The sequence below is a fragment of the Squalius cephalus genome, assembly GCF_949319135.1.
Source record: "Squalius cephalus genome assembly, chromosome: 16".
Lineage (NCBI taxonomy): Eukaryota > Metazoa > Chordata > Actinopteri > Cypriniformes > Leuciscidae > Squalius > Squalius cephalus.
Window position 1 is genome coordinate 19,470,694 of NC_137137.1, and position 22,171 is coordinate 19,492,864.

General features: G+C 37.1%; 2 protein-coding genes across 6 annotated transcripts in view; both read left to right on the top strand.

Annotated features, from left to right (window-relative positions):
* The window catches only part of stx2b (syntaxin 2b), a 182,126-nt gene that overhangs the window by 151,761 nt on the left and 8,194 nt on the right, over nucleotides 1-22,171 (top strand). For 2 of the 4 annotated variants that reach the window (XR_013823871.1, XM_079896730.1), the window contains exons 1-3: nucleotides 20,018-20,289; nucleotides 20,505-20,585; nucleotides 21,431-21,530. Coding sequence is in view for 3 of the 4 variants with exons in the window: in XM_079896730.1 (XP_079752856.1) it covers nucleotides 20,260-20,289; nucleotides 20,505-20,585; nucleotides 21,431-21,530 (211 nt within the window). In the remaining variant the exon portion in view is untranslated. The other 2 variants (XM_079896731.1, XM_079896732.1) reach the window with 2 other exon arrangements.
* Nucleotides 6,079-19,362, top strand: piwil1 (piwi-like RNA-mediated gene silencing 1). Of its 2 annotated transcripts, none has more exons than XM_079897528.1 (21): nucleotides 6,079-6,176; nucleotides 11,058-11,171; nucleotides 11,249-11,360; nucleotides 11,473-11,601; nucleotides 12,230-12,444; nucleotides 12,543-12,664; nucleotides 12,750-12,830; nucleotides 12,915-13,112; nucleotides 13,356-13,464; nucleotides 13,547-13,673; nucleotides 15,452-15,569; nucleotides 15,650-15,764; nucleotides 15,856-16,043; nucleotides 16,121-16,193; nucleotides 16,276-16,476; nucleotides 16,553-16,656; nucleotides 16,984-17,054; nucleotides 17,719-17,872; nucleotides 17,957-18,082; nucleotides 18,397-18,544; nucleotides 18,646-19,362. In XM_079897528.1, the coding sequence occupies exons 2-21, from the start codon at nucleotides 11,103-11,105 to the stop codon at nucleotides 18,760-18,762; spliced, it is 2,577 nt and encodes an 858-aa protein (XP_079753654.1). In that variant the 5' UTR covers nucleotides 6,079-6,176; nucleotides 11,058-11,102; the 3' UTR covers nucleotides 18,763-19,362. The 2 variants fall into 2 exon arrangements, with proteins under 2 accessions (XP_079753654.1, XP_079753655.1); XM_079897529.1 differs by having other exon boundaries at nucleotides 6,115-6,176; nucleotides 11,061-11,171.

Below are 22,171 nucleotides of genomic sequence, written 5' to 3' on the forward strand. Positions count from 1 at the left end.
CAACAGCTAAAACTGATTCATAGACTAGATTTGATGTATTGCTTTAGCATTTGAGCTAATGCTGCTTCTTTAAGGTGCACTCATTATATTTCCCCTCTGAAAAATCTTACTTATAAAGAAATAAATAGTATTTTTTTAAATTTTAATATTTGAGATGAAATGAAGACCCCAGTCATATCAGGAGCCTAATAAAAACTTTTGTTTTACATGTCTCCTTAATGGTGGCACCAGCTGAATTGGTAACCATCCTGTTGTTGCATGTTTTCCTTTTGTGGAATTAATTAATTAATTAATTCTGACTGCAAATAGAGTATTTCTTCAAAGACATTGGTAACCAAAAACGTTTGCTCTTGCTTTCCTGTTCGTCAACATGACGAATCCACCTGACAAATTTTCAGATCTTTCGCCCTCACGTGAAATCGTGTAGATTCCTATTCCTATTGAAATAACTGGATTTCGCAAACACAAAACTTCACCAAACAAATGTGACCGCACTTTAAGATCGACAAAAAAATTACTGAGAGCACCTTTAAGAGTATTCAAAATTAGTCAAAACTGAATTGGTCCTCTTCTTTTTAACATTTTGTAAATGAATTCCTCATATGACATCAAAGTTAACATCCCCAAAGTCAGTTAAAGGGATACACACACCAATTTGTGTAACAAAACAAAATAAATATGTTTTTTGTTATGTATCATGGTGCTACGTATAAAATGTATTCATAAAGTTTTTTCTTCCTTTATATTGTTCATACAGTAGATGTAATGTGATTTATTGAAAGCAATGTGATTCCTTGTATCTAGTGCCTTACAATTACTCACATTACAAGTAACTTTCAGAAGAAAATTTGCTTTTAGGATCATGCTAACATCCATCAAAGCAGAGTCATTTAATTCAAACAAAAGCATGGTGAATTAACTGAACTTGGACATATTAAGAGTGTCCATTGTAGTCATCAGCTTCTAGGAGGATTTTTATCTCAAAGGCCATTTGTTTCCACTTATTAGTTCAAAGAATCCCCTTCATGTTGGTCATTGCTGTTCAGCATGAAGATAATGCAGTAATTTAGTATTTTTTTATAGATTAAAGGCAAGGAGCATTTGGCTTATCTTGCAAATTCTGCCCTTTTTCCATGTTTTTTTTTCCTTAATTTTTAGAGGTTTTGCTTATTTGAGAAATGGAGCATTTGATCACACTGTGCTTAATATGGATTAGGAAGGGAGAAAGGATGATGTCTGTGTTTTATTCTGCATAACCACAGAGTGCCTGTACCTACAATGTTTATACCGTACTTTATGTGGATAAAATGAATAGCTTAAAATATTTTAAATGTAACTTTTGACCACATGATTTTGAGAGACACACAAATAACCGATAAATGAGCATACATTGAGATTTGACCATGTATGAGACATTGTGCCAGTATCAGCATTACATCAGGCTACAATGGAACCTAATTTCCATTAGCTGATTAATATCATCATCTACAATCCAGATCAAGCCAGATTGCTATGTTAATCAAGCTTTTGCTCTTCTTATTTTATTATTATTTATATACTGTTATAGGTTTTATATTTTCAGTTTTCCTTTTTATTTTTGATTAATTTTGTTATGTGCTTTTGTCAATTTTATTAGTCTTCGTTTTTTTAAATAATACTTAGGAATTTATTTCAGTTTCAGCTTTAGATTAATGCATTTGGCAAGCGCTTTTATCCAAAACAACTTATTATTGCATTCACGGTACACATTTGATCAGTTCTTGTTTACCCTGAATCAAAGCCATGACCTTGGCGTTATAGCGCCATGCTTTAGTCTTTGAGGATGTTTTTGTTAGGTTTTAGTTTCTATTTATTTAGTGTAATGCTTCAACTTAAACTTTTTTTGTTTGTTTTAAAGGCAACATTTCTTTAACTTTTTCATCTAATATTTATGCTTTATTTTATTAAACTGATATATTTCTAATAATGTTATTAGATAATTGTTTTAGTTAATAACCCAGCTGATCAGTTCATCATTATTGCATTGAAGGACCAGTGTGCATTTTATTTCAGCAGAGGGATCACTAGGGACTAGGGATATTGAATATATAGATATTGGTGTTCGTTTATTTATTTATTTATTTATTTTTAGGCAAATCTGGCTGATTGGTGTCATGGGTTGCCATGTAGTTAAATCCCAAAGACAATGCGTGATGCAGAATGACCCAATTACTTTTAATGAACACAAAGATATAAGACTACACATAAGTCACATTACATTGATGAGAGACAATGAATAGTGGAGAACTGGGGGCTTAAATATGCTGAGGATGGTAATCAATGGAACACAGAACAGGGGGCGTATTACCTAAACTTTCTATCTTAAAGGGATAGTTCACCCAAAAATGAAAACTCTTTTACTCACCCTAATCCCATCCATGTAGTTCCAAACCTGTCAGACTTTCGTTCATCTTCGGAACATAAATGGAGATCTTTTTGATGAAATCTTCAAGTTCATAAAGAGATCGTAAAACTAATCCATATGAATTCAACGGTTTAGCCCAAATTTTCTAAAGAGACGCGATCACTTTTTATGATGAACAGATTGAATTTAGGCTTTTATTCACATATAAACATTCATCAACACAAACATCAGTAGTGGTAAATGGAAGTTCAATCATGTTCGCTTGAAGTACAAGAACCAATGAGGTTAATTCTCATGTGTTACGCAGAACATTTGAGCTTTAGCAAGAACCAATGAGGTTCATTCAAGTGTGTTACGCAGCATGTTTGAGCTTCAGCAAGAACCAATGAGGTTCATTCTCGTGTTACGCAGCACGTTTGAGCTTCAGCAAGAACCAATGAGGTTCATTCTCGTGTTATGCAGCACGTTTGAGCTTCAGCAAGAACCAATGAGGTTCATTCTCGTGTTACGCAGCACGTTTGAGCTTCAGCAAGAACCAATGAGGTTCATTCTCGTGTTATGCAGCACGTTTGAGCTTCAGCAAGAACCAATGAGGGTTGTTCTCGCACGTCAAACAGGTTCGGTTGAGCTTCTGTTTATGTTCGCTGATCAATGTTTATATGTGAATAAAAGCCTAAATTAAATCTGTTCATCATATAAAGCAGTCAAGTCTTCTCTGGAAATATGGACTAAATCGTCCTATTCATATGGATGTGTTTTACGATCTCTTTATAAAAAAATGTAAGCATCAAAGTTTCAGTTGCATAGCCATCAGTGGAGGGACAGAAAGCTTTAAGATTTCATCAAAAAGATCTTCATTTGTATAGTGTTTTGAAGATGAACGAAAGTCTTACAGGTTTGGAATGACATGAGGGTGAGTAAATTACAGAATTTTTATTTTTGGGTGAACTAACACTTTAAATGTGGTTTTATGCACACTGCAGTGACCAGTAATCTGCAGCTAACAGAGCAATTTGCGCTCTTTTTTTCCACTTAGTAAAGCACATTCCACAAACATTGCAGTCCTACTGTACGTTTACTAGAGATATAACACCACATATAAAACATTATTTGCAAGACGAATGCGATAATCTACAAGAAAACTGAGTGTAACGTAAACTGACGTCATTGCCATTTTATGATGGTGCCTCACATGATTCAAGTTAGCCGTTATGCGTTTTCCAAAGGTAGGAGCCACAGACCCTCTCATCTCCCAATAATTGATTAATAATATAATACTGAGTTACTGATTCGTCTAATTCAACTGGATTGATTCAAATGTGAATATGTGATTTCTGCTACAGTGTTTCAGACAAGATTACCGCTAATTTCCATTACTGACATAGTCATAGCTTTAGAAAAATCACCTGGCTTCATTTGCACTTTGGTGGGACAACTTCAATCCAACATTCCTGTGTCTTTCTCTATCTCACTTTTGGACTGGTTTGGGGCCTGGGAGGCATTCATCATCCCACCAGGCAGGGGGCACCTTTACTCTACGCCTACTGCTGCTCACACACTCTCCTCTGTGCTTTTCTTCTTAGCTCTTTTATTTTCACTCCTCTTTAAGGTCTTGCCTTTTTGCTGTGTTTTGAACATTTTAGGGTAAGTGACTAAAATAGTGCATTATGTCTGCTAGGTTTTCAAGTGTACTGACCCATTTTACACACCCATTTTGCTAACTCTATGTCTAATTAGAATATAGATTAATAATATATCATGCACCCTATGTTTTTTAATGTCTCTTCTTCTTCTGTTTCAGGTTATACATGTATTAAACTTAAGTCTTCAAGATACCGTCAGAGGTCTTCTCTCTCAAATCAAACGAAAGAAAAATCATTACAAGAGATCGAAGCTGTCCTTTTTTCACATATAGCATAAAACTGTACCATATAACTTGCATTGCCAACATTGGTGCGTTTTCTGTCATGTCACCAAATAAAGAATTAGAAAAAAAAACGTCATTACTATGACTATTTCCAATGTGTGAGTTTGTGTGTACTCACATGGTGACATTAATCTACTGTATCTTGTTGTTGGTGGTGGTGGTAAATAGTGATGGGAGATTTAGCTGTCTATAGCTGAATCCCACTGGACTGAATCACTAATCATTCTTAGATCTTGACATGAAAGCCAACCATAGATCTGCCTCCAAAATGCCCTTCAAGGTGCCAAGTTCCCAGTCCAAAGGATGAGGGTGCGAAACTGATAGACGAGGGTGTGAGGCTTCTCTGGAGAGAGAGAGAGAGAGAGAGAGAGAGAGAGAGAGAGAGAGAGAGAGAGAGAGAGAGAGAGAGAGAGAGAGAGAGAGAGAGAGAGAGAGAGAGAGAGAGAGAGAGAGAGGTTGCAGAATACTTAACATTTTAATCATTAATCTTTCATCAAAGTCTGAGAGAGGCAAAAAAAGAGGCGGGCTACATAGACATCATTATGAAACAGAAAGCAATGGTTGAGATTCAATAAAGAATAACTAGAACATGAAAATCCATTTATAAGGTAGTGGAACTTAATTCAAATACCATTTATTAGAAAGTAGAATTTGTTGGTTTGTTTCGAAATGTTCTGGATGACAATTGAGCTAGCACTTTGTTCCAGATTGGTTATTTTTAGGTAAAAAAATCTTTCTTTGGAACTTTCTTAGGAACATTAATTTTGGATTCTATTTTTAACCATAAACTAACATTTGTAAAACTTTCTGGAAAAAAAGAAAAAAAAAAAGAAAAAGAAAAAAAAGTTGACTGGGATACTCTTACTCTAAAAAAAAAAAAAAATGTCCAGCTTTAAATAATGGAATATATTTTTGCATCCAAAAACATTAATCAGGGCCAAATGTGCAATTATGTTGCATACATTTATCAATCATGTGTATTAAACCTCACAAAGCAGCATCGATACAGCAGTGAAAACAAGATGCATTGCCTGATAAATGGCAAATCTCTCATGATACATGCTGAGACCTTTGTTTTTTTTGAAGATATGGCAGAAATTAGGAGGGGGGAGAAATCATTCAGCATTTGTGTCAACGTCTATTTTTGTACATCCCAGATCTTTTTCTGATCTAACTTAAATCAAAGCAAATGATGGATGATGTAGCCTATACAGACACTTTAGCACCGCAGGAGCACGAAAGGAACATTCTGTAACTGCTTAAATCTTTTGGATGAGTGAATGATACGTTCAAAGTTAATAACTTAATTTCTTAAACGTTTCATAAGGAACTTTGGTTAGAAAGGTTTAACCTTCAATACTGAAACCGGTTTTTAAAGACATCTCCGAAAATATAAATCAGTCAATATTACGATTTTGCAAAGCACGTTTTTCCTCAAATATAATTGTGTTATGTATTATTGTTATCGACATAACTTGAAAATTTCACTCTGTGTTGACTGGACCAATCAATTGTTTTGTGTATTTGAACGCCATCTTGTGGTGAGTGACTTGATTTACGTGCGCCTTTCATATTAACAGGACCAGGTGACCCCCGTAACAGGTAGTTTTTTGTATCCTTCCAGATAAAATAGTTTTCCTCAACCTTTCCCATTCCATTTTCAACTAGCATTTCTATCAATAATAAGTATTAAGACTTAAAAATACTGCAGAACACGACGAATTCTGAAAAATAGGAACTAATAAAAATGATTAATCTATTTAGCGGCGGAGGGATACAGGTGAAATCAGGTTAATGAGCGGACTGAAGTTAATTGAACGTCATTTGGCGCTGATCGAAGAAAGGGTAAGAGTCAGTCGACGATTTCTAAGACTTCAGTGACTTTATACACATAATTAGACAGTGTATTGCTCATAACAGTTGCTAAATTGTTTATTTTCTTATAAACAATGGAAATACCTTGTAAACTGTCTTAAACCATCACATTTAGAGTGTCATATTGTTTTGTCTGTTTCTTGCAATCAAGTCATTACTAACTTAACGTTACATCAGTTGCACTAAATTATATACACGATGATAGAGCACTTTCCTTAAGTATTTAGATGATATATATGTATTTCGAATCGTTCAAGTTAACTTTTCAGCAAATAGAACTTTCTGTTGCAAGCGCAGCAAAATCCTTAATTACGTTATAAGATATTAACAAATATAAAATATTTAATAAAGTAATAAGGTTTAGTATTACTTTTAAAATACAATAAAGTAACAGTGTATGATAATTACGTTTTTACAGGCCTTACAGGCCTATAATATAACGTCACTCATTAAGTGCGTACTTGTCAGAGAACTCGTTATAACTTTGACAATAAAAGTGCACTTTTTAATATACAAGGAAAATTGTTAAGTTAATAAACGTTCATTTTATACTATTCAAGAATTTGAGTTTAAACCTAATTAAGACATGATTTGAATGTCACGTGGCCGCTGTGCGCCATGCACGAGATCATGGATGAATCACGTTTTTAAATTCATATCGCAAGAATCCTCAACGCATCATATAAATGAGCTCGTTGTTCGTGGCATATAAAGCTTTTAAGTGTCAGTTGGCTGTAGAATCTAGATAATTACTTTGACGATGAAATTACTCTGCAAGTATCCTTTCCTTTTTTTTTCTTTTTTCTTTTTTCCGAGAATAGGCCTAACGTTACTGCGTTTTAGATTATGGGAGGCACTTCCAGTTTGGGGAAGTAACGTTACCACTCAAAGACTGAAACAAATAATTTCAAATCGTAAGGTTGCGCATACAAATCATCCTTATTCGTTTGAATGAGCTGTACAATTTCCTTCATTTTCTATTTGCAGACATCAGAAGAACAACGTAGGCTAATGCTTGGAATTTGAATGCGACATAGGCCTATAACAAGAATATGTATGGAAAGAGCTCTTTTCCTCCTGATATTTTTTTTCACGCTTTTTATTCCGATGTAACAGTATAAAAATGACAAAATATACCACATATTTGTGGTGTAGTCTACCGAATTTAATTTGCAAAACCATTAATTACCTGGAATGCTTTAAGAATCCATCCTTTTCTCCCCAAATCCTCTTTTTTAGGTTTGTTTCCACACCGATGCCATACATTTTAATTGTCTCCCCTTTTCACTTATATTATTAATTAGCAGTATTTACTGAAGTGTTTATAGCATGTAAATTAGGGGTGGGCGATATGGCAAAAATATCATATCACGATTTTTTTCAGGAAAATCCCGATTCACGATTTTATCACGATTCTTTTTTATGTTGGTTTTACTATTTTGTGACTGAGCATTACAGCCAAACTAATGTCCATATTTTAAAAACAAAGCCTTAGGTAACAAAATATAAAATAAAAAAGAATGGCAGACAAACATTATTTTCTTTGTTATTAAATATTAAAATCAAAGATACACATTACACATACACAACTTAATATACAAATTAAATAAACAGTGCTTTATGTTTTCAGCTACAGTAGGTGTATTTAACAGTAGCATTGAAGTAATTAAATGAACAAATATGAAAATAAAACAAAACATAGACTTCACTGTATAAATTATACATTGATACTTATTAAAGCTATTAAAGTTATCAGTCAAGAGCAGTGAGTGATTTTCTCTTTGCATTTTGTTGTTTTATTAACATTAAAGGGATAGTTCTCCTAAAAGTTCAAATTGTCATAATTTACTCTCTCAAGTTGTTTTAAATTCGAATAAGTTTATTTCTTCTGTTGAAAATAAAAGTTATTTGGAAGAATGTGAGTAACCAAACAGTTGATGTACCCCAGTGACTTCCATAGTATATTTTTCTCCTATGGAAGTCAATGGGGACCAGCTACTGTTTGGATAGCCACATTCTTCAAAATATTAATATTAGAAAATATTAGAAGGAAATGAATACAGGTTTGGAGCAACATTATAGTGCGTAAATAATGAGATTATTTTTATTTTTGGGTGAACTATCCTTTTAAGGACAAGCGGCAGCGTGTTTACTATTACTAATGTCTCGATGCGTAGGCTATATTATACACGCATTTGACAAGCAGATTTTCTCTCAAATTTTCTCAAGTTTGCTTTCACTTTACACATCACCGACTTTGTTTATGTAAACCTTGTGTGCATTTGACAGTATTAGCACAATAAGACTCGAAAGATAACTTAGACCACTATTCAGGCGCTGGTAGACAGGCTTTTAGTGCATGTGAGCTTCACATGTATGCGCTGAGGTTAGAACAGCGCATCAGCACGCGAATTAAATGTTCCTCTGCGTTAACATTTGATGTGAATATACGTTGCGTTGTTCAGTATGTTGGGACAGAGGCGCCAGAACAGCAACTGATAGAATGCACGATACTACGATATTTCTTCAAAAGCAGATCGCGGAGACATTTTAAATTGTCCATGATCAAAAATCGTCATATCGCACACCCCTAATGTAAATACTATTTATTGTCAGTCAAAATTATGGAAATCACTTTGAAATATCACTCCTTGTTCCAGTTAATGAACATTTAATAACACTTAAGTGTTTCATTAAGTTTTCATTAGTTAAATATTAAGTTTTCATTAGTTAAATACTTTAGTTGACAAAAACTAAGAATAAACAGTTTGTTTGACAGACAGCAGCCAGGTATATTGTATTAGGCTGCTGTCACTTTAAAGGGATAGTTCACTTTGAAATTAATTTTTGATATGTTTTAGCTTACCTCAAGGGCATCCAAGATGTAGGTGTCTTTGTTTCCGCAGTAGTTTCAATTTTGATATTTTTAGGTCAAACCGTTCTTGTCTGTCAGTCATATAATGCAGGTCGATGGTCACTGGCTCAAAACACAAGCACAGAGTCCAAATTAAAACAATTCCCCATCGTCCAAATGAAACAATTCCCCATCATAAGTACACATTGATGGCCTAAGACACGAAACGAGCGGTTTGTGTGAGAAAACGAACAGTATTTATATCGTTGTTATCTCTTGAAAACAGCACACGTCCAAATGATCTGACGGCTCGGGCGGGTATAGATATATACATAGATGTCGCCTTGGCTACTGCAGTTCACTGCAGTGCTTGTGTTTTGAGCCAGTGACCATCGACCTGCATTATATGACTGACAGACAAGAACGGTTTGACCTAAAAATATCAAAATTGAAACTACTGCGGAAACAAAGACACCTACATCTTGGATGCCCTTGAGGTAAGCTAAAACATATCAAAAATTAATTTCAAAGTGAACTATCCCTTTAAGACCTAACGCCAAGACAAGCATTCTGACATAACTGTATTTGACTGTTTGAGTGCAATAAGCCATGAAAGAGAATTGAATTTGGAATCGCACACTGTCCGAGAGGCGGCTTTGTGTGTGCGTGCTTCGGGTGTGAATCGGGAAGCACGAGGACCGCAATGAGTTGTTTACCACAGCTTATTGTGTGTAATAACAAATTTTGGGGGCGTTGATGAACTCGATCTACTCTATCTATTTTTATCATCTATTTTGATCATAGTTCTGAATCCGCTTCAGACATGAAAGAGTATTTGCTTGCTGTGACGTGTAACGCCGCATTCTGGGTAGGGCTGAACGATACATCGAATTTTCATCGTCATCGCGATATGAACCCGCGCGATGAACACATCGCAACAGACAGCCTGACACGATGAATAATGCCTGGTTCAGATTACAAGATTTTTGTGTCTGAAGTCATGATATAATTACACGATTTTGACTCCTAAAATCTTGTCATGTTGTGGACAAGAAACATGTCAGACTACACGTTGCTTTCCGACCAGTCATCGCGTGCCGTCACACGCACACATTCACTCGCACACACACACACACACACACACTCTCTCACTCACTTGCGCGCACACACACACTCACTGTACCTCGCTCACACACACACTCACTGTACCTCGCTCACTCACTCACTTGCGCTCACTCACTTACTCGCGCACACACACACACACTCACTGTCCCTCGCTCACTCACTCACTCGCGCACACACACACACACACACACACTCGCTCACTGGTGCACAAACACACTCACTGTTGCTCGCACTCCCTCACTCGCGCACACTCACTCTCGCTCACATACTCAACCCATCGTGGACGAGATGGAAACGATCGAAGATGAAATGATCAACCCTTCAACCCGTTGTCGTTTACGAATCCCCACGACACCCTATGTCAACCGGATCGTGCCAAAATCGCGCTAAAATCGTGTAATCTGAACCAGGCAGACTGTAATAAACATTTGACCTATCACGCAAAGAACATATTAAAGCACTAAGACATGGGAACAGTATAGCTAACATTCACATTTGAATATTTATCGCAAGTCATATCGTCATCACAATATTAAACAATGTTATCGCACATCGCAGCTTTTCCTCATATCGTGCAGCCCTAATTCTGGGCGCACGCTTTGAATGTGTGTTGCTGCGCACACAAAACTTAGGCTAATACACAGTGCGTGTCTGCGTGAGTACCAAACAGAGAGATGTGGTTACTTTCGCTTCGCTTCTATGTGCACTTGAATTTTTATATTGACAATGCTTAAAAAGGTGCAAATTATTAACTTTTGTGAAGATGCAGCACTGGCCCATTTGGGCAAGTGACTGATATGTCAACTGGTATCGGCTGCAAAAATCCTAATTGGAGCATCCCTAATGGTGATTATAACTTTACTTGTGTACAGCAGTTTGATTTGGAATAAGTCCAAGCATTGTGAAAAGGCATCAAAATGACGGGACGAGCAAGAGCGAGATCAAGAGGCAGAGGCCGTGGTCAGGAGCCTGCTGCTCCTGGCGCGGTGAGTTTATTTATAATTATTTGAATATGATAAAACTTAATTGAAATACACGTATTAATATTCCATTTCGTCTGCAGCAACCACCATTATCACAAGAGGCTGCAAAGCCTGTTATGCCCACTCAACCTGAAGGACAGCTGGTGGGCAGAGGGAGACAGAAACCTGCACCTGGAGCAATGTCTGAAGAAGGTAAGTGCATTATTAGAGCAACAAGTGGAAATATATACTCTGTACTATGCTATAGTATACTATAACATTCACGAACCCCATTTCTTGGTCTTTACCTTGTTTCTTTCTGTAGTGATGCTCCAGATTTCGGCAGGCTTTCAGCAGGTAAAGATAGGGGAGAGAGGTGGGCGCAGGCGGGATTTCCATGATTCTGGTGTCCACACTCGCCAGCTCATGGAACATGTGAAAGAGTCCAAATCAGGTAACACCAAAATGTTAATGAGCATTTTTGCCCTTTTGGAAATGTCAGGGTTGGGTATTGGCACTGGTTTCTTGATTTGAGTCTGTTTAATAATTTCTACTTGATTATAAATTAGATTAAGTTAGATGAATCCTTTAGATATGGGAATATTTCAGTTCAAATGACAAAATTATTTTAAAAAATTGTTTCAATTAAATGTTTTAAACTTTCTATTTATTTTTCAAAGTATCCCTAAATCAAGTTTCCACAAAAGTATCAAGCAGCAAAACTGTTTTAACATTAATGATGAAAAGAAATGTTTCTTGAGCAGCAAATTAGCATATTAGAATAATTTCTGCAGGATCTTGTGAGACTGAAGACTGGAGTAATTATGCTGAAAATTCAGCTTGGCCAGCACAGGACAAAATTACATAATAAAATAGAAAACATTTTTATATTTTAAACATTTTACAACATTACTATTTTGTTCAAATAAATGCAGCCTTGATGAGCATAAAGAGAATTCTTTCAAAAGTAATAAAGTCTTACTTAACTTTAATTTAACCATTGAATGGTAGTGTATATTTCCCACATTCGTGTTCAGTTGTATTAATGTGTGATACTAGATTTGAATCTCTTCCTGTGACAGGTGTTTCAGGCACTGCCATTGAGCTGAGGGCCAATTTCATGCGCCTGCTTTCACGGCCTCTGTGGGCTCTGTATCAGTACCACGTGGACTACAAGCCACCTATGGAGTCCCGACGCCTGCGCTCGGCTTTGCTTTTCCAGCATGAGGAGACTCTGGGCAAAGCACATACCTTTGATGGAGCAATTCTCTTCCTTCCAAACAAACTGCACAATACTGTATGTTTTTACATTGTGCTCATTATTTTATTTAATTGCTTTTTGTGAGGCTTTGGAGTATGGATTTGATGGTCAATGATACCTTGATTTGCCCGTAGGAGACAGTCCTGTGCAGTGAGACCAGAAATGGAGAGAAGGTTGAGATCACTGTCACACTGACCAATGAACTCCCGCCATCCTCTCCTGTATGCCTGCAGTTTTACAACATCCTCTTCAGGAGGTAATCACAGAATGCACTCTGTTTGAAATACGGCTGTTATGTATAAGGTGTTTAAACTTCAAGTCCTGTTTATTTTGTGTTGTAGAATCCTGAGGATACTAAACATGCAGCAGATTGGACGCCATTACTACAATCCTGATGATCCATTCAACATTCCCCAGCACAGGTTATGAGAGAAGTGTGTTGTGTGTCTGTGCACACATACCCGCTGCTGGAGAATGATTGTACAATGGACCATATCTGTTTGCAGGTTGACAATTTGGCCTGGCTTTACGACCACCATCCTTCAGTATGAGTCAAGCATCATGCTGTGCACTGATGTGAGCCACAAGGTTCTGCGCAGTGAGACGGTCCTTGACTTCATGTACAGTCTGAGGCAGCAGTGTGGAGACCAGCGATTCGCTGAAGCCTGCACAAAGGAGCTTGTGGGCCTGATCATTCTGACCAAGTAAAATGAGCATACACTTACATATACTCTGCCGGTCAAAAGTCTCTTATCCTCACCAAGGCTGGATTTATTTGATCAAAAATACAAATAATCAGTCTTATTTTGAAATATTACAATTTTCAAATATAAATGTGAGTTTTTCTTGGATGGATTTAATACTTGAAAAGTATTTAAATAATTTGTAAAAGTGGTTTAACGTGAGAGTGTACAAACTAATGGTGTTTAATAAATTATTATTTATAGGTACAATAACAAGACATACAGGATCGATGACATTGCCTGGGATCATACCCCTAACAACACATTCAAGAAGGGAGATACAGAGATCTCGTTTAAGAACTACTTCAAAACGGTAGCTTAATAATATAGGGAATTATTTTGACACCAGTTGCAGAATTTTATGGTTGTACTCAAGTCAATCTCCTCCTCTCCAGCAATATGGTCTGGACATAACAGATGGCAATCAGGCTCTTCTGGTTAGTCATGTGAAGAGACTTGGCCCTGCAGGACGGCCTCCACCGGGACCTGCCATGCTCGTTCCAGAGTTCTGCTACCTCACAGGTAGGTATTTTAAAAACCCATTAAAATGGTTTGAAGAGTGTCGTTTTCTTTCATGTGATGTATCTGGATGCACTGCATTAGCCATAAAAAGGACTCCTTTTTTAATAGCCAGTATCCTATAGTTTATTGCAATCAGGGTTCGCACAAGGTGCTTAAAATGCTAGAAGTACTTGAATTTGACTTTTAGAAATTTAAAGGTAAAATTTGAAATTTTTTCGCCGCCAGAGGTCGCATTTTTAAAACGATAACAAAGACAAAGCTTGATGACGCTATGAAGGAGAGTGGAACGATGGATGTAGTTTTCACCATCCAGAGATGTATGGAATTCACGAATCATAAATTACATCAGCTAATAAATTAGTTTGTACGTTTGATCACACTATTTAATGAATTACCTGCGAGGCACGCAGACATTACTCATGAAATGTAATGTAGAGACTTGCACTCCCACGGGACCCAACGTAACAGAGTGCGGCGCGGGACTAGATTTGATGGCCGGGTGCAGGCGGAAATGCACTCGTGTATGTGCGGGTTGCGGGAGAATAAAACGATTTGCGGGACTCCCGCAAAATAGAAATATCTATTATCTATATCTATAATATCTGTTGCACAAAAGCAACAAGAACAACTAGAACAAAATAGAAATGATTTACAGGCCAGAGTTTCTATTTATAACATGTTTGCAGTGTTGAACAATAAAGCCAATCACAGGCTAGGGCTGTGCCGGTAAACTTGACAACCACACCACCGCGGTTGTAAAGCGCCCCCGAGATGTCTGAGTAGCACTGGCTGTTTTACATGAATATTATGACAGGAGTGAAGCAGAAAGCTTTGTTTACAAAAGAAATAATAGGTTAGCAATTAAATGTTAGATCAGAGCCATGGAAACGTTTGGATTTGTGACGAATGAGAGAGTTGTGCGTGAGCCCATAAATGTAAGCTTTGTTGGCTGTGTATTCTGTTTTGCGATCTAGTCACCCGATTATCAGTGAATTTAACAATATTCCATTAGTTATTCCACTGGACATGGAATCTCGTTTCTTTATAAACATTTCTTCCTTTGGTTCGCTTTTAAAGTGCCCCTAGTTATGTATGTTTGAAAATGACCTTTCATGTAGTGTGTAACATATCTCTAACGAATGAAAACATCCTGCAAAGTTTTAAATCTGTATAAAGTTATTGTTTTTAAAAAGTAAGAGTCGACTGTGAGTCAATGAAATGAATCGTTTTTCAAACGAGTCATAAGCCGTTTCGTTGTGACGTCAAGACGAAGCATTAGCATATTGCCCGCCCACTTATTGCGTGCACAGACACCAGGGAAAACTTGAACCCCCTCAAACCGGCAGCTGATTTCTGTGGATACTGGATAGCATCATGTCGAGAAGATGCTGTGCGCTACACGACAACGAGAGAGGATTTGTGAAGTGCAGTGAAGCAATGCGACCCTATAAGTCATGTGACAACATGGCTAATGCAGTGCATCCATATATCATTCATACTATATAGAACATATTATTTTAATGTTTGAAGGTTTGTTCCTTATCAAATTTCAGAACCTACTCTGAATGATTTGCAACTTAAAGTCAATGGCAGGTGGTATTTATATTAAGGTGAAGGGGACATTTTTGTTTTAGTTTCATTGTGCAAAATTTGTGGACTCAAGGTAAAAGGTGATGACCTCAAAACTAATAGACATAGAGTAAAATATGAAACGCATTTAAGTTTTGTTTTCAAGTTTAAACAACTCCCTGACCTGTATGCATTTGTTTGCCTTGAAGGTTTGACAGATAAGATGCGAGCTGATTTCAACATCATGAAGGATCTTGCCTCGCACACAAGGCTGAGTCCTGAACAGAGAGAGAGCAGAATTAACCGCTTAATCTCCAACATCGACAGGTTCTATACCAGCCCTATTGATGTGTTTTGTTTCTTAATTATGAGTATTTATATATTTTATCGGTTCTCACATACACTAGAAATGGAGACGTGCAGAACGAACTTACTACTTGGGGTCTGAGCTTTGAGAACCGACTGCTGAGTCTCAATGGAAGAGTTCTGCCCTCTGAGAGGATTATACAAGGAGGCAGAGCGGTAAGACAGACAGTTTCACATCCCGAAAGGCATTCATAACGTAACAGTTTCATTGAGGGCTTGATTATTTTCTTTCGTTTTCATCTCTTAGTATGAGTATAATCCATGGGCAGCTGACTGGTCTAAAGAGATGAGAGGTCTCCCTCTGATAAGCTGCATAAATCTGGACAACTGGCTGATGTTCTACACACGCCGGAATGCAGAAGTTGCCCAATCTCTGCTTCAAACTCTCAACAGAGTGGCTGGGCCCATGGGAATCCGCATGCAGAGGGCCATCATGTGAGTTGTGTGAAACTTTGAATGTCCAAAATTTTCCATTCAATTTTCATGTTAATAAGCATTTCCTGCCCAAGCAGGATTGAGTACGAGGATCGTCAGGAATCTCTCCTAAGAGCCCTGCAACAGAACGTATCACGTGAAACACAGATGGTGAGACTAGCAATCACATTCATGCACGATTTGAATATCCAGACTGAGCTTGTGTTTCAAACTGCTTCTGTGCCTTCCATAGGTGGTTGTGATCCTGCCCACCAATCGAAAGGACAAATATGACTGTGTGAAAAAGTTCCTGTGTGTGGACTGCCCCACTCCCAGCCAGTGTGTGGTGTCTCGCACCATCAGCAAACCTCAAGCGCTTATGACTGTGGCCACCAAGATTGCTTTGCAGATGAACTGCAAAATGGGAGGAGAGCTGTGGAGTGTAGAAATCCCCGTAAGACTCTCAAATGACTGTGGCTCTGTTGGCTTGTGCCAAGTGTCCGATTCCAATTGTAATCTTTGTCTTTCAGCTCAAGCAGCTGATGATCGTAGGCATAGACTGTTACCATGACACCGCTGCTGGGAAGAGATCCATCGGAGCACTGGTGGCCAGTCTGAACCACGGCATGTCCAGGTAACATAATGATTTGAAGACGGCACTGTTTAAACAAATATAAGCTTAAAATTCTGTGCTCAACATAATGTTGGACTGGTTAGGCAATAAAACAAAAGTCTTACTGTGAATGTTTTTCAGGAATCTGCTAAACATTCGAAGTAGGTGAAAGTCGAGTTTTGAGTTAGAAGGGAACCTTGCATTTTGGTTATTGGTGGACTAGATACTAGGATTTCTTTGTGAAAATAATTCTGTTGTCATTAATAATTCTGCAGTTAAAAGATTTCAGAATCAGATTATGTGGTTGTACAGAATTGTTGTATAATGTCGCTTTTGTTTTCTTTTCAGGTGGTTCTCCAAGTGTGTCTTGCAAAACCGTGGTCAGGAGATCATCGATGCACTGAAAGGGTCGTTGCAAGGTGTGAAATGTTGCAAAATTATTTTGGTTATTAGTTTCACCTTGCTGCTTTGCCTTTTCTTAAAATAACTTAAATTAACTCACTGTGTCATTCCAAATCTGTTTGACTTTAAATGAGTCCGGTGGGTTTTTGGTTAAATGCCTGAAATAAGGTTTATGGTTAACACAATCTCAAGATATTAAATACAACAAAATACATCAGTAATACCCCAGTGATTTTTTTAAATTAATTTATTTTTACTTCTGAAAAAGGCAGTTGCTAACAAGTAGTTGAATGGCACTACAGAGTTTGTTGGTGACATTAAACTTCATTCCGCAGAAAAGGAAAACTCTAACAATACTTGCTAGTCTGCTTTCACAGCCTTGTTTATGGTTTTGCAAACTATTCTCTCTCAAACATTCCAACTTGTAGATTTTAAATGAGATTGAAAGAATTGTTGGAAACTTAGTGGGGGTTCATTTCTAAAATCTTAATTCATAGGCTAACTTTAGCTTTATACTTCTGCCTATTCTATTTAGGCTTCATAAAAGTTATTAATTTGTGAAGGTTATCGTGATCAAAATGCAAGAATTCAAATTTAGTTTTTCATCACCAGGGTGATGTGAAATTGCAAGTTTGCTTACAACATATATCATCCCTATACTGAAGCTGTGTGTCTCTTTAGCTGCTCTGAAGGCCTATCTGAAATGCAACAATTCCCTGCCCTCACGCATCATCGTGTACCGAGATGGAGTTGGAGACGGCATGCTGCAGAGCGTGGTGGACTATGAAGTTCCTCAGATCATGCAGTCCATCAAGACCATGGGGCAAGATTACGAGTAAGCCACACTTATGCAGACACATTCACACTATGGGGATGTTGAATTCCCTTGGTTGTTTTCACATTTTTGTTTTGCATACAGGCCCAAGCTGACAGTTGTGGTGGTGAAAAAGCGCATCAGCTCCAGATTCTTTGCCCGGATTGATGGCAAAATTGCCAACCCTCCTCCTGGAACAGTCATTGACACTGAGGTCACTCGTCCAGAGTGGTGTGTATAGATTCTACTGTCATCACGATACTGGAGTTTATAACTTCAATACGATACCTTAAAAAATATTGATATTCAATACCACAGGGAAAAACTGATATATACTGATATATACTGCCATACAGATTTATTTTGTGATTATATGGATTTGTTTTGAATGGACACTTGGTATTACTCATTTATTTGTGCAGATCATAAAGGTTTTAAAAAGTCTTGCAGTTGATTTTAAGAACTCTCCAGATAGCCTAATATTATCCATTTTGTATTAGTACAATAATGCAAACCGCTCATCTTAATGCTATGTCTGCTTTCAGGTATGATTTCTTCATAGTGAGTCAGGCTGTGCGCTTTGGTTGTGTCTCACCTACGCACTACAATGTGGTGTTTGACAACAGTGGCCTCAAGCCAGATCACATGCAGAGACTCACTTACAAACTCTGCCACATGTACTACAACTGGCAGGTAACAACCAATGTAGATCAGTATCACACGACTGCTAATAGCTCTACAATACTGTGCCGTCTCATGTATTCTTCATGGCTCTCTTTCTTCTTACTCTGAAGGGGATTGTCCGAGTGCCTGCACCATGTCAGTATGCCCACAAACTGGCTTTCCTGGTTGGACAGAGCATTCACAAGGAGCCCAACATGAATCTGGATGACTTCTTGTACTACCTGTAACCTGCTTAAGTGATTAGATGGAGGGTCTGTCAGAATAAATCAGCCATTCTTAGTTTCTAAGTTGAATTAGTTGAGTGAAAAAGTATATTATCAGGAGAACATTTGTTTATATTCCTCCTACATATAATGTCTTGAGAGAGAAGCAGGTACAAAAATGTTTGTTTGCAAGGGAGAAATGCTTATGGTCCTACTTTTTTCTTTTAAATATTCCCTTCTATTGTTCTGTCTAGTGAAGATAAAGTCCCCGTTTTATGTAAAGGGATAGTTCAAATCGCAGATTTCTTGGATTGTGTTAAGAGGCTCTGTTAATTGAATTAAACATTTATTTTCTAGTTTCCAATATAAAAGATGAAGAGTTACATTTGTAGTGAATGTCTTAAGCGTTCATGTACTGCATTCATTCATGTATGGTTTTCATGTTTCACACAATTAAATGGTAGCGATTGTAGATTGAAAAAAGGAAAGAAAATTTCCATGTAAATCAGAAGTACTGGAAAGCGCTAAAGATGAGAAAAATAAAGTATTGATGTGTTGTTGAAATGCATCAGGATTGAGTCTTATTTCAGGGCACTGGTTTGAAAAGAATAAAGCTCAAGTTCCCATGGCTTGCTAGCTGTTTTTGTTAAAACTTAAATTAATTAAAAAATAATTCGGACCACGGGGTACAGTGCAAGTGATTTGAGAAAATGATGAAATTGATTTCAATATACCATCCATTTCTGAAAACATTGGCATGTGAATGAATTTTCAAGTTTCACTTCTAACGATGAGATTAACTGCAGGCGTCGCACGGATGCTCAGTAAACCCAATCCTCCATTGAGTCACATAGAAATCTTATTTTACAATTCTTAACTTAATGCAGACATCAAGCACATTCAAAGTTATTTATTAAATCTAATATCTATGACGAATGAGTCTTGACATACAAGTTCATTGAGACTATAAAGGCTAAATTAATTTGTGAATGAAAATGGTTTTGATTGGGCCCTTTTGCCGAGCGCTGAGGAAAATAACAGACCCCACGTGACACCGTCATACACGCGTTACTTCGTCAAGACTCAAATTTACACCTGAGAATGACAATGAGAATCGTAATATGCATTTAAGTGAAACAGCAAATAGTAAAGAAATAATAAATATAGGGAAAAAATAAAACGACAACGCATTGGCGGTTTCTATGGTTACTACCACCCTGTTTCGTGTAGCTGCGCCCATAATCTGATCTAAACGCGCAGAGAAGAAGAGAGCGTGAGTTGAAAGGATGGCAACCAAACAAACACGCACCACTTCATAACTGGATTAACTTTGAACGTTAAAGTCTTATTTATAAGCTTTTATTGACAAGTTACTAACTCCAAAGATCAATTCATGTACTTTCTCCGATACACTTTAGTTTGTCGTGATCTAGTCAGGACTTGCAATGGACTTTAACGCGCGCGGACCGCGACGGACGTGTACAATCAACAGAGGATAAACGACGGAGCAACGGCATTGTTATGAGGGACAGACTGGCTGATTTAAATGCGGTAAGTGATTGACAATTAACCAGTTAGGCTAACTATTGTTAACAGTGTCAATAACATATGGAGATCAATGTGTTTTAGTTACACAAGTACCACATTTTACATAAAACTACACATTCATATTTTTCTCCATTGTTTATGTCTTCTCATGTTTGTGTCAGTGTATTGGTCTTCCTCCTCCTCCGTGCTCATCTGTATATATGTGTGCTTTGTTTTAGGGCAGGCAAAGTGCCAGTGAAGATGGGGGTGTCATTGTGTCCATGGAGAGAGATGACTTCATGCAAAACTTTTTCAGAGAGGTACAGTTATTCACCTTTATGATAGGTGCTCCTCATCTGTACACTGTATGTTTGTTAAGGATAGTAAAATGCATTACAAGTCGATTATTATAATCCGATAATTGTTTTCATGTTATTGTTCAACAATAAATGATTGTTAATTTCAACATATACTAATATATCAAAAGTTGTATTTGTTAACATTAATGCACTGTGAACTAACATGAGCAAACAATGAACGACTGGATTTTTATTATCTAACAGTAACAAAGATTAATAAATACTGTAACAAAAGTTTTGTTCATGTTAGTTTAGGCTAATACATTAAGATTAAGTAATAAAACATTGTAAAGTGTTACCTTTATTTCAGTTATCAAAAACTGTTTTTAATAGTTTTAGTTTTGGGTAAAAATAACACCACTGAAATCTACACTGTTTAAATGCATGAATTAACGAATTAATTTAAAAAACATTAAAAATAGTTTTAAATCGTGTAACAATTTACCACTTTAGACATTCTACTAACAATAAGTAACTTGCAACTACATGTCAAAAAGTCCCTCAACAGACATTCTACTGACTATAGTAACTTTGCAAGTACATGACAACTTATTCTACCAACCCTGGCCCTAACTTAACAGTCTACTATTAATACTCTAATTATAGTTAGTAGAAAGTGGACTATCAAAATAAATTGCAACCTTAAATTGTACCACTGATATTAGGTATCACACCATCATAATGGACAGTATTACATTTATAAGAAAGAAATTTAATTACAAATATGTTGCATCATGCATACCCAGCAGTTCACGTCTATAAGCCCACTTAAGGTTTGTGTTGAACTATGTTTTGCTTTATTTCAGGTGGAGGAGGTCAGAGGTGTCATCGATAAGATCTCCTCCCTAGTGAATGAGGTGAAGAAGAAACATAGTGTGATCCTTTCAGCCCCAAACCCTGATGAAAGTAAGTCACCCCTTCTCATAGACTGTGAAATTTGAGCAAATTAAACAAGTAAGAACTAGTTTCTGAATGGTCAGGTTAAATAGTTTTGAATGACAAGGTGGTCAGGTTAGCAGATCGAAGGTTCAAACCCTTTCAGGGGTGATTTATGAACTGTCACCATTGAGCCTTTGAGCAAGGCACTTAACCCCAGTTTGCTCCAGTGAGAGTAGTAAGGGGCCGTACACACAGAACACATTTTTCCATTCCACTGCACTACGTTTCCTTTACTTTCCCATGTCCATGTAAACACAGCTACTAATTTAACTACAAAATGTGTGAATGGCCCCTACCAAGCCGTTCCGAACCATACCATGCAGTGGAAAAGCGCCGTGAAAGGCTTTCACACTATATTTAACTCTGGTTTTATCTTTTTTTAACCTAGTTAAGCAATGTTTAACCTTTATCATTTTAAAAGTGGGCTAAAATGGGTTAATATGACACTGAGGCTAGTTTACACTGATCGGTATTTGAGTTGTAAATTTGTCCGAGTTACTCACTTCAGTTTAGCTTTCAGCCTCTTTGTTGTATTACCCAATAAATGACAATGACTTTGCGTCACACTGCTGTAGTCTTTGTCTGAACCCAGTTTACATTTTTCCGTC